This window comes from Eptatretus burgeri, chromosome 13 (assembly GCF_056783735.1).
Source record: "Eptatretus burgeri isolate ZD-2024b chromosome 13, Ebu_testis_v1, whole genome shotgun sequence".
NCBI classification, from domain to species: domain Eukaryota; kingdom Metazoa; phylum Chordata; class Myxini; order Myxiniformes; family Myxinidae; genus Eptatretus; species Eptatretus burgeri.
The window spans coordinates 46,158,721-46,168,720 of NC_140973.1; the positions used below are offsets into that span (position 1 = coordinate 46,158,721).

At 46.2% G+C, this 10,000-nt stretch overlaps 1 protein-coding gene across 2 annotated transcripts in view; it reads left to right on the forward strand.

The window, feature by feature from the left end:
- Positions 1 to 10,000, forward strand: part of LOC147014390 (fibulin-5-like) — a 48,673-nt gene that overhangs the window by 25,862 nt on the left and 12,811 nt on the right. For both annotated transcript variants that reach the window (XM_085852291.1, XM_085852292.1), the window contains one exon: positions 9,950 to 10,000. This exon is cut by the window's right edge and continues 69 nt beyond it. In XM_085852291.1, the coding sequence (XP_085708417.1) occupies positions 9,950 to 10,000 (51 nt within the window). The remainder of the gene's footprint in view (positions 1 to 9,949) is intronic.

Genomic DNA, 10,000 nt, shown 5'->3' on the forward strand with positions numbered 1-10,000 from the left:
CTCGGTGTTTGCAGCTAAATCTTGTGTCCTAAACCCATCACTATCTCTACCCACTTTACCCAGTCGCACCCAACTGTCCCTGGACTCTGTATCCTTTTCTCCTGACAAGGTGGAGAGCTTGCTTTCAAACCTCGAGTCAGATTCTGCAACCAGTCCAGACGGCATCAGCCCACGTGTCCTCAAAGCCTGCTCTTCTGCTCTTGCTCACCCTCTCTCTGTTCTATTCACCCTCTCATTTGCCCAAGGTCATCTGCCATCTGCTTGGAAATCTGCTAACATCACTGCCCTGCATAAAAATGGTGCAAAAACAGATCCCTGTAACTACAGACCAATCAGCCTTCTCCCAATCATCAGCAAGGTTATGGAATCCATCATCGCCTCAGATATGAAATCCTTCCTCTTCTCCAATGGCTTGATTTCCAATCATCAATTTGGTTTCAGACCAGGTCACTCCACCCTGGATATGCTGCTTCTGCTCTCCCATCAATGGATGGAGGTCCTCAATGCCAGACAGGAAATCCGAGCCGTATCCCTGGACATATCACGTGCTTTTGACACAGTCTGGCACCCTGCCCTACTCACCAAACTCTCTTCCCATGGTATTCAAGGCCATCTCCACTCATGGCTCGCAGACTTCCTCTCCTGTCGCAGTCAACGTGTGGCCCTAAATGGAGTTCTTTCATCCCCTCTTCCTGTGCAGGCTGGAGTTCCTCAAGGTAGCGTTCTGGGCCCTGTTCTTTTTCTGGTTTTCATTAATGATCTCTCGGACTCTCTGGAAAATCCTCTATTTCTCTTTGCCGACGACTCCACCCTCTGCCGTACCATCTGTCATCCCTCAGACCGGCAAGCAGCAGCTTCTTCACTCACTGCAGATCTGGATAAAATCACAAACTGGTCCAACACGTGGAACATGTCTTTCAATCCAGACAAATCTCACACTCTCACTATGTCTCTTCAAAAGGACAGTTTACAAAACCCCCCCATCCACTTTCTCAACAATCCTCTGGAAGAAGTCTTTTCTTTCAAGCTTCTAGGTCTCACTATCTGCCATGACCTTTCCTGGGAAAGTCACATTTCCAACCTCGCCTCAAAAGCCAGTCGCCGACTGGGAATCCTCCGTCGTGCTAAGTCCTTCCTCGGCCCTCTTGAGCTCCTGACCACTTACAAAGCTTTTGTCCGTAGCCTGATGGAGTACTGCTCTCCCCTCTGGGCTGGTGCTCCTGCCTCCCACCTTTCTCGGCTTCACGCTGTCGAAACCAGGGCATTTAAGATCATCGGCATCTCCCGCAATGAAGCTGAGTCTTTGGGCCTCTCACTCAATCACCGCAGGTTGGTCGGTGGTCTTTCTGTCTTCTACCGACTCCTCTCCAGCCTTGCCCCCCTGCTCTCTCTGCGATTTGTCCCCACCACATTTCCACAGGGCGCTCAAGGTCCGCCAACAACCCCCTTCTGGTAAAACTACCAAAATCACGAATCACTGCTCATCTTCACTCTTTCATTCCTCTTTTTTCCCGCCTTTGGAATAAACTTCCTCACTCTATTCTTTCCCATTCTTCCCTCCAGGCTTTCAAAACAGCTGTTCACCACCACCTCTTATCTTCCCCCATTCAAATCCTCGATCTTTTCTACCCCCGATAATCCACCCAAGCCCACTTCCTTCATTTCTCCTACTTTCCTTCCTGAAAGTCCCTGAAATGTCCATCTTCTCTTCGCCATGTTCCCCGTCCCATCCCCATCCCTCTCCCTTCCACAGTTCACCTAATGTGTCTGTTCCCCACTGTTTTGTCCCTTCCACTCCCGTCCCTCTTGTCTCATGCCTCCTTGCTGTGAGTTGTGTGTTAGCTCTCATACGAGCCTCGACCAAGGTATACAAAAAAAACAAAAAAAAAACAGAGAGCTATAGCGATACCCCCGGCGTGAGCGTGAAAATGTTAAAGTTTTTGGTGCAAGTTATTTTTTTCCTTTATAATGTTTTTATCTACCACACCATTTTTTATACGCCCAATATATATTTATATATATATATATATATATATATATATATATATATATATATTATATCGGATATCGGGGCGTATTATGTGATACCAGTCATCCGTCCGTCCGTCCGTCTGTCTGTCTCCGTCCGTCCGTCCGTCCGTCCATCCATCGGTCCGTCCATTCCTGTCCGCACTCTAACTACCAAAGTTTTCAACTTTCACGTTTCATATTTGGTACATCGGTACAGACTCTGGAGACGGTGTGTCGCGACATACGTTCGTCATCTAAAGTGGTTGCCATGGCAACCAGGATGCTGTTTTCCATGTAGTAGTACAATTCTGTATATACCTTCTTGTCCAGGCGTATATTGTGCTCACTTGCGCTCTTGTTACTGATTGCAATATACAAATACATATATTGCTTTAAAATTATTTGGATCAGACTTCACTGCAATGCTTTATAAAAAATATTAATTATTCGACGAGTCTTTTAAAAACTATAAATGTATAAGCAGGCGAGCATTGGGTGGCTTTGACACTAACTCTGGTTTAATTTAAGTTTTTTTTTTTTTTTTTACTTCAGGACTGGTCTCCTACATCCACCTAGGAAATTGGAAATCAGCCACATCACAGCATTACATAAAAATGTGCAAATACAGATCACTGCAACTACAGACCAACCAGCCTTCTCTCAATCATCAGCAAAGTCATGGAATTCATCATCACTGTTGACTTAAAATCATTCCTTTTCTCCAATATCCTCATCTCAGATCGTCCATTCGGATTCAGACCTGGTCACTCTCCCATGGACATGCTGCTTCTACTCTCCCAACAGTGGTGGAGGCCCTCAATATCAGACGTGAGATCAGGGCCATCTCTCTGGACATATCTCAAGCTTTTGATGCAGTCTGATATCCTGCCTTGCTCTCAAAACTGTCTGCCTTTGGAACCAAAGGCCAACTCCAGTCTTAGACTACTGACTTCCTCCACTCTCATAGTCAATGTGTGCCTCTCAACAGAACCCTTTAGTCTCTTCTCCCTGTCAAGGCTGGATTATTACAAGGCAGTGTTCTAGGCCCCCATATTATTCCTAATCTTCATCAATGATCTTACTGACTCTGGAAAATCATCTTTATCTCATTGCTGATGACCACTCTCTGCTGCGACATCTCTCATCCTTCTGACAGACAGGCAGCCTCCTCTTCCCTCTCCTCAGACCTTGACAAAATCACAAACTGGTCAAACACAATTTTGCTTTTGCGCCCATTTTAGCGGCCATTTTTGTTGTTAAAAAAACCCCCGATATCGAACACGTCCTTATCCATTTCTCAGGCATGCATTTAACAATCTTGTTCAAACTTGGCACACAGATAAGGAATGATGGCGTATATAATGCATCTCATTGTGTTTTGAGGTCTGATCCAAGATAGCCGACTGGTGGCCATTTTGTTACTTAAATGTGTCCCCAAACATTTCTCAGACATTTATGGTCCAATTTTGTTCAAACATGGCACAAGCACAGTCTGTGATGGCAGACACGTGCACCTCACTTTATTTTGTGACTGATCAAAGATGGCTTTTGTTAATGATCTATTGTTTGTTAATGATTTGTTAATGATGAATGATGGCATCCATATCTAGTGCCCAACTGTGTCTGCGGACGTCCTCCTGCAGTTGGGTTACTTCTTATTAGGAGGTTGGTGGCAGGATTTGCACTCCAGCCACCGTAAAACGCTTCATTCCGCAAAACGCAAAAACGCAAAAAAATCTGAAAACCCACTCCGTGGGAGTACCTCCTGTGCAGCTTCCCTTCGCAGGGCAGCTCACCGGATGATGGGATTGGGGCAAAGCCTTCGGGACCCCCAATCTTTGATAGGAGGGAAACCACGGGGTAACATCCCTGGGTCAGATTGCGGGAGAGTGTGTCGGAGTGGTGCTGAGGTGTCGTCCACCAGACGGCGGTCTCCTTGGGTTAACCTGAGGCGGTCCCTTCGGGTGGGTGCCTGGAATGTCCTATCCCTAAGAGAGGATGATCACCTGTCTCTGTTATCATCTGAGCTCAAGCGTTTGGACATCGGGATTGCAGCTCTCTCTGAGGTTCGGAGACCGGATTGCGGCGAGATAATGGTGGGTGGTTACACCTACTATTGGTCTGGTCGCTCTGATGGTTACCATACCCAAGGAGTTGCTGTAGCTGTGTCCCACAAGCTGACCCCAATGATAATTGAGGTAACACCGGTCAACGAGCGTATTATGAGATTAAGGATTCGTCACTCCTTAGGTGTCATTTCCCTGGTCTCTATTTATGCTCCGACTGAGGCGAGTGATCTTACCGTGAAGGATGCATTCTACGCCACACTCGAGTCTGTGGTTGATCAGTGCCCCAGGACGAGATACACTTCTAGTCTTGGGGGATTTCAATGCATCGACTGGAACTGATAGGGATGGTTATGAGGTGTGTGTTGGTCCCCATGGGTCAGGAACTATGAACCAGAATAGCACTAAGTTCCTTGACTTTGCAAGAAGTCATGGACTTAGGGTGGCTGGTTCATGGTTTCAGCGCCCGCAAGCTCATCGCTGGACTTGGTATTCCAACGCTGGCGGTGTGGCAAAGGAGATTGACCATGTCCTCATTGACGGTCGTTGGAGGATGATCCAGAACTGCAGGGTCTACCGGAGTGCTCAGTTCCTCAATACTGACCACAGGCTTGTTGTAGCAACTCTAAAGCTGCACCTTAAATCCTGGAGAATGGTACCATCCCAGCCTAGGCTGGATGTTGCCAAGCTCAGGGATGAGAGAGTAGCTGAGGAGTTTGCGAGCAGGCTGAGTGGACACTTGGGGGGTCTGGGTGCTTTGGGGGGTCCTGAAGAGTTGTGGAGCACCTTCAAGACCACCGTCCTTGATGTTGCCGGTGGATGCCTTGGAGTTCACTGCAGGGCAAAGAAGAATTTTGTCTCTCAAGGGACACTGGATACCATTGACCAGAGTCGCAGGGCCAGGCTGAATGGCAGAGCTGAGCTGTTTAGGGAGCTGAGGCGTAAAACTGTACGTGCACTGAGGGTGGACAAGGAGGGCTATGTGCGAGGAATCTGTGAGCATCACCTGTGGACAGGTGATTCTCGTCCCGCTTACAGGGGAATTCGCGCATTACGTTCATCCAAGCCCATCCCTCGGAGCACTGCAGTTCGAGCAGAGAGTGGTAGGCTCTTGACAGAGGAGTCTGAAGTGAAGGCCCGCTGGGCCGGTTACTTTGAGCGGTTGTACCAGGCTGATCCCCCAGCTGTCGAGTTGGACGTCAAGGGTGTTACAATCCCTGTTGCTGACCCTCGAATCAACTGTGGTCCACCATCGCTTGTGGAAACACGGGCTGCGGTGAACCAGTTGAAACGGGGCAAAGCTCCAGGGATCTGTGGCATCCATGCTGAACTTCTCAAGGCTGGTGGAAATGCTGCACTCGCGTCGTTGCATGCAGTTTTGTGCTCTGCCTGGAACACAGGCATCATCCCAACTGACTGGAAGAGGGGCCTTGTTGTCCCTCTCTGGAAAGGGAAGGGTGATCGCCAAGACTGCAACAACTACCGAGGGGTGACGCTGCTCTCAGTGCCGGGCAAGGTCTTTGCTCGGATAATTCTTGATAGGGTTCGCCACCATCTGCTTGAGCACCAGCGTCCAGAGCAGTCAGGCTTTACACCAAAGAGGTCAACGATTGACCGTATCCTTGCTCTTCGTGTCCTCACTGAACGCAGACGAGAGTTTCGGCAGGGGCTGCTTGCAGCCTATGTTGATCTCTGTAAAGCGCGTTGATTCAGTGAATCGGGATGTCCTCTGGAGGATTCTTGGTCTTCGTGGGGTGCCACCGAAACTGATCGATCTGATGTCTGAACTCTACTCTGGTACTGAGAGTGCTGTGAAGTGTGGTGGTACCGCCTCTGACTTATTTCCAGTTGTTACTGGAGTTCGTCAGGGATGTGTACTTGCCCCCACACTTTTCAGCACTTGTATGGACTGGATTTTTGGGAGGATGTCGGAGAGATCAAGTTGCGGTGCATCGTTTGGCAATGTCAAGATCTCGGACCTTGATTTTGCAGATGATGCAGTCATCTTTGCGGAGACTTTAGACATCCTCTTGGGGGCCCTCGAGGTGCTGAATGAGGAGTCGGAGCCGTTGGGATTACGGATTTCTTGGGTCAAAACAAAGATCCAGGCTTTCGGTGACATCTTGGATGCTGCTGTCCTGTCTGTGTCTGTTTGTGGTGAGGATGTTGAGGTCGTGGATAGATTCACTTACCTTGGCAGTGATATTCATGTCTCCGCAGGTTGTGAGCCGGAGGTCAATAGACGTCTGGGTCGGGCCTGGGGAGTCATGGATTCACTGGATCATGGGGTGTGGCGCTGCCGGTACCTGTGCGGGAGGACGAAAGTCCGAGTCTTCAGGTCCTTGGTACTTCCAGTCTTGCTCTATGGGTGCGAGACTTGGACTTTGACCAAGGATCTGAGACGGAGACTTAATTCCTTTGGTACCAGGTCTCTTCGGAGAATCCTTGGCTATCGCTGGTCGGATTTTGTGTCCAACGAGCGGTTGCTGAGAGAGACTCGGATGAGATTTGTTACCTGCATAGTCCGTGAGCGTCAGCTGCGGCTGTATGGACATGTGGCTCGTTTTCCTGACGCTGATCCTGCTCACCAGATTCTCTCAGCGAGGGAGTCTCATGAGTGGAGGAGGCCAGTGGGCCGACCACGTGCCTCATGGTTGCAGCAGGTTGACCATCATCTCAAGGAGATGGGGATGGGCCTGGCATCTGCCTGGGGGATGGCCAGACGGAGGCCCCTGGAGTACCGGCGGAAAGTGGACGCAGCGACGCGCTGTTCTGGCACATGCTCCCATACCTGACCTGAAAGATGGCTGACTGATAGACTGGCGGCCATTTTAGTTGTACATAAATATGGGCTTGCCCTTTAACTCCGTACAGCAAAATTCTGAAAACAATTGGGGCTATGACATTTTATGTCTTTTTTTACTTGTTTATTTATCATTATTTTTATTTATAATCTCATTTACAAATGCTTTCGGACAGTTCTGTGATTTTATCTGGTGTATCAGTTTCAATGTCCGTCGGTACGCAAAATTATCATGCTTCCCCATTGTCTCGGGTAGCTCACCTGCATTTATTTTTTTCATTTATTTATATTTTCATTTACGGATGTTTTCTAATTATGTGATGTGATACGGATAATAGTTATGTGATTTTTTGCCTGGAATATCGGCTTCGATGTTCAACATCATGCAAAATGTCAGCTTTCTACATCACCAGGGAGGTACCGATCTTTAATATCAGTCAGTGAGTCAGTCATCGAGTCAGTCAGTCAGTGAGTCAGTATTTAGAATAAGCTTTATATATATAAGACATATGTACTGTATATAACAAAAATTAATTAAACTAGTTGATGTCATGTGTATTGTGTATAAGTCGGCGTCATGTCGCATGTTGTGTCAGAGATTAATTTTTGTTTAACTTATCCTGCCTGACCACAACCCCACCTCCTAACTGGTGATTATCAGAGCAGAGACAATGCGTTTGTTTGGGAGATGATAGTTCTTGCTCACGGATTGTGCGGCATTTGCTCCAATGGGACTCAATCTGTGCCTTGCTGCCTCATCAAGTTAGGGAATTTGATATACTAGTACGTGCCCATACGTGTGTGGCCGTATGTGCAAAAAAATAAAAAATAAACTTTCAAGCCGCGAGCCAGAAACAAACACATAGGCCGTTCCTTCGCTCTCGCGTGCCCTTACCTGCGTGGCCCGGAAGTTCGCATGTCACAGTTACGATTATTCGCAATTTAGTTTTAATGGCCAATTATTCAATTAGCGCCACCGTATTTTGCCTTTTCGCAATGTCATCGCAAGAGAAAACACAAAGAGAAGAGAAGAGAAAAAAAAAAAAAAAAAACGTACGTGCAAAGAATAAAAAAGAAACTTTCAAACAAACACACAGGCCGTTCCTTCGCTCTCGTAAACTTTGACTGGATTAGGGCATTGTGTTTATCTATAAATGCGCATAAGAAATCGAGAAATTATTAGAATACACGAAGTCATCACTCTCCGGAAGCCCATACGTTGTAACCCGAAATGGGGAACGCAGCTGAGGATCTCTTCCCCATCGGCCACACCCACGCAGCAACGTGTCCTGTCATTGGTTGGTAAATAAATGGCCATAACTTGGGAAGCACTTGTCCGATTAATATCAAACCTTGAAAAGGCACATCCTCAGGTCCCCAGCAATATTCCTGGCAAGTTTCAATTAGATCGGACCAGTGGTTGTCGAGAAACAGCGGTCACACACACACACACACACACACACACACACACACACACACACACACACACACACACACACACACACACACACACACACACACACACACACACACACACACACAGATTGCTGGAATTATATATGTTGTTGTTCATCTTTCGGCTGCTCCCGTTAGGGGTTGCCACAGCGGATCATCCGTTATGATCCGCATACTGATTTGGCACAGGTTTTACGCCGGATGCCCTTCCTGACGCAACCCTGCTCGCCTCTTACGACACAGAGATCAGGATTTGGGTTTTGCCATGATTCCGGGCTGCTCTACACCCTGCCCAGTGCAGAGCCCCCGTCCTCAAGCGATCCTCCAACCCAAGCCTCCGAGTAGCCGGATTACAGGCGCACGCCACTACGCCCGGTTGCTGGAATTATATATATATATATATATATATATATATATATATATATATATATATATATATATATATATATATATATATATATATATATATATATATATATATATATATATATATATATATATATATATATATATATATACACACACACACACACACACACACACACACACACACACACACACACACACACACACACACACACACACACACACACACACACACACACACACACACACACACACACACTCGTATATTCATGGCAATGGGGCATTCAAATTCCGATTGCATAAAAATGCAATAATCAGAGGGAATTTGGATCCAGCTGGAGCACAAAACTCTAAGTGTCCGTGTGTCGTGCAATGTCCGTGTGTCGACAATGTCCGTGTGTCGTGCAATGTCCGTGTGTCGACAATGTCCGTGTGTCGTGCAATGTCCATGTGTCGACAATGTCCGTGTGTCGTGCAAAGCAAACATACACACGAAGGGATCCTGCTCTCTGTCGGTTAGCTCGTTCAAGACGTTTGTAAACAAATCACAAAATTTAAAAAAAGGTAATCGATGTAATATAATTGACATGTCAATTTAAAAAGGTTTTTTAATGAGAACCAGTTTGCTCTACGTTCAACAAAAAGGAAATGACCATATGTGATGTCATTGGTGCCTTCATAATCTCCAAAAAAGAGACACCAAAGCGTAATTCAACCAGATAGTATTAAAGCTGATCGATTTCAAAAGTTCAAGAAATAATTCTTAACCGAATCTGAAGAATACTCGATCTGCTGTACATTAAATAAATTTCTTGGGAAATTGTAGATGTTTTGAATGCTCTTTTAAACACATTAAACCAAGCTTGCTTATTAACTTTATTTTCATGATTGGCCACTGATGATGTCGTCACATACAATTGCAATTTTTAGAGGGACGTCTTTCGTTCACAAAGAGTCAAATTGATCGCAGAAAATTACAGAAAATATTTCCTTTTCATGTGTCATATTCTCTGAGGTTTCATATTGATATTTCCTTCCAAAATGTTGATATTCTCCAACAAAAGCAATCTTTAACTTAAAACAACAAAAACACACATCGAGCAAAACATTCGATCACCTTATGTTGCTTTTCTTAAACGTTGTCTATTACAGTTTAACTCACATGAATTTCTCACTTTTCCTGAAACATAAAATGGAGACAACATGGACCTTGTCTTTCTCATCCCCATTCCCATATATCACCTTGCAGATGTTGATGAATGTTTAGGAAACACCCCATGCTCACAGCGTTGCTTCAACC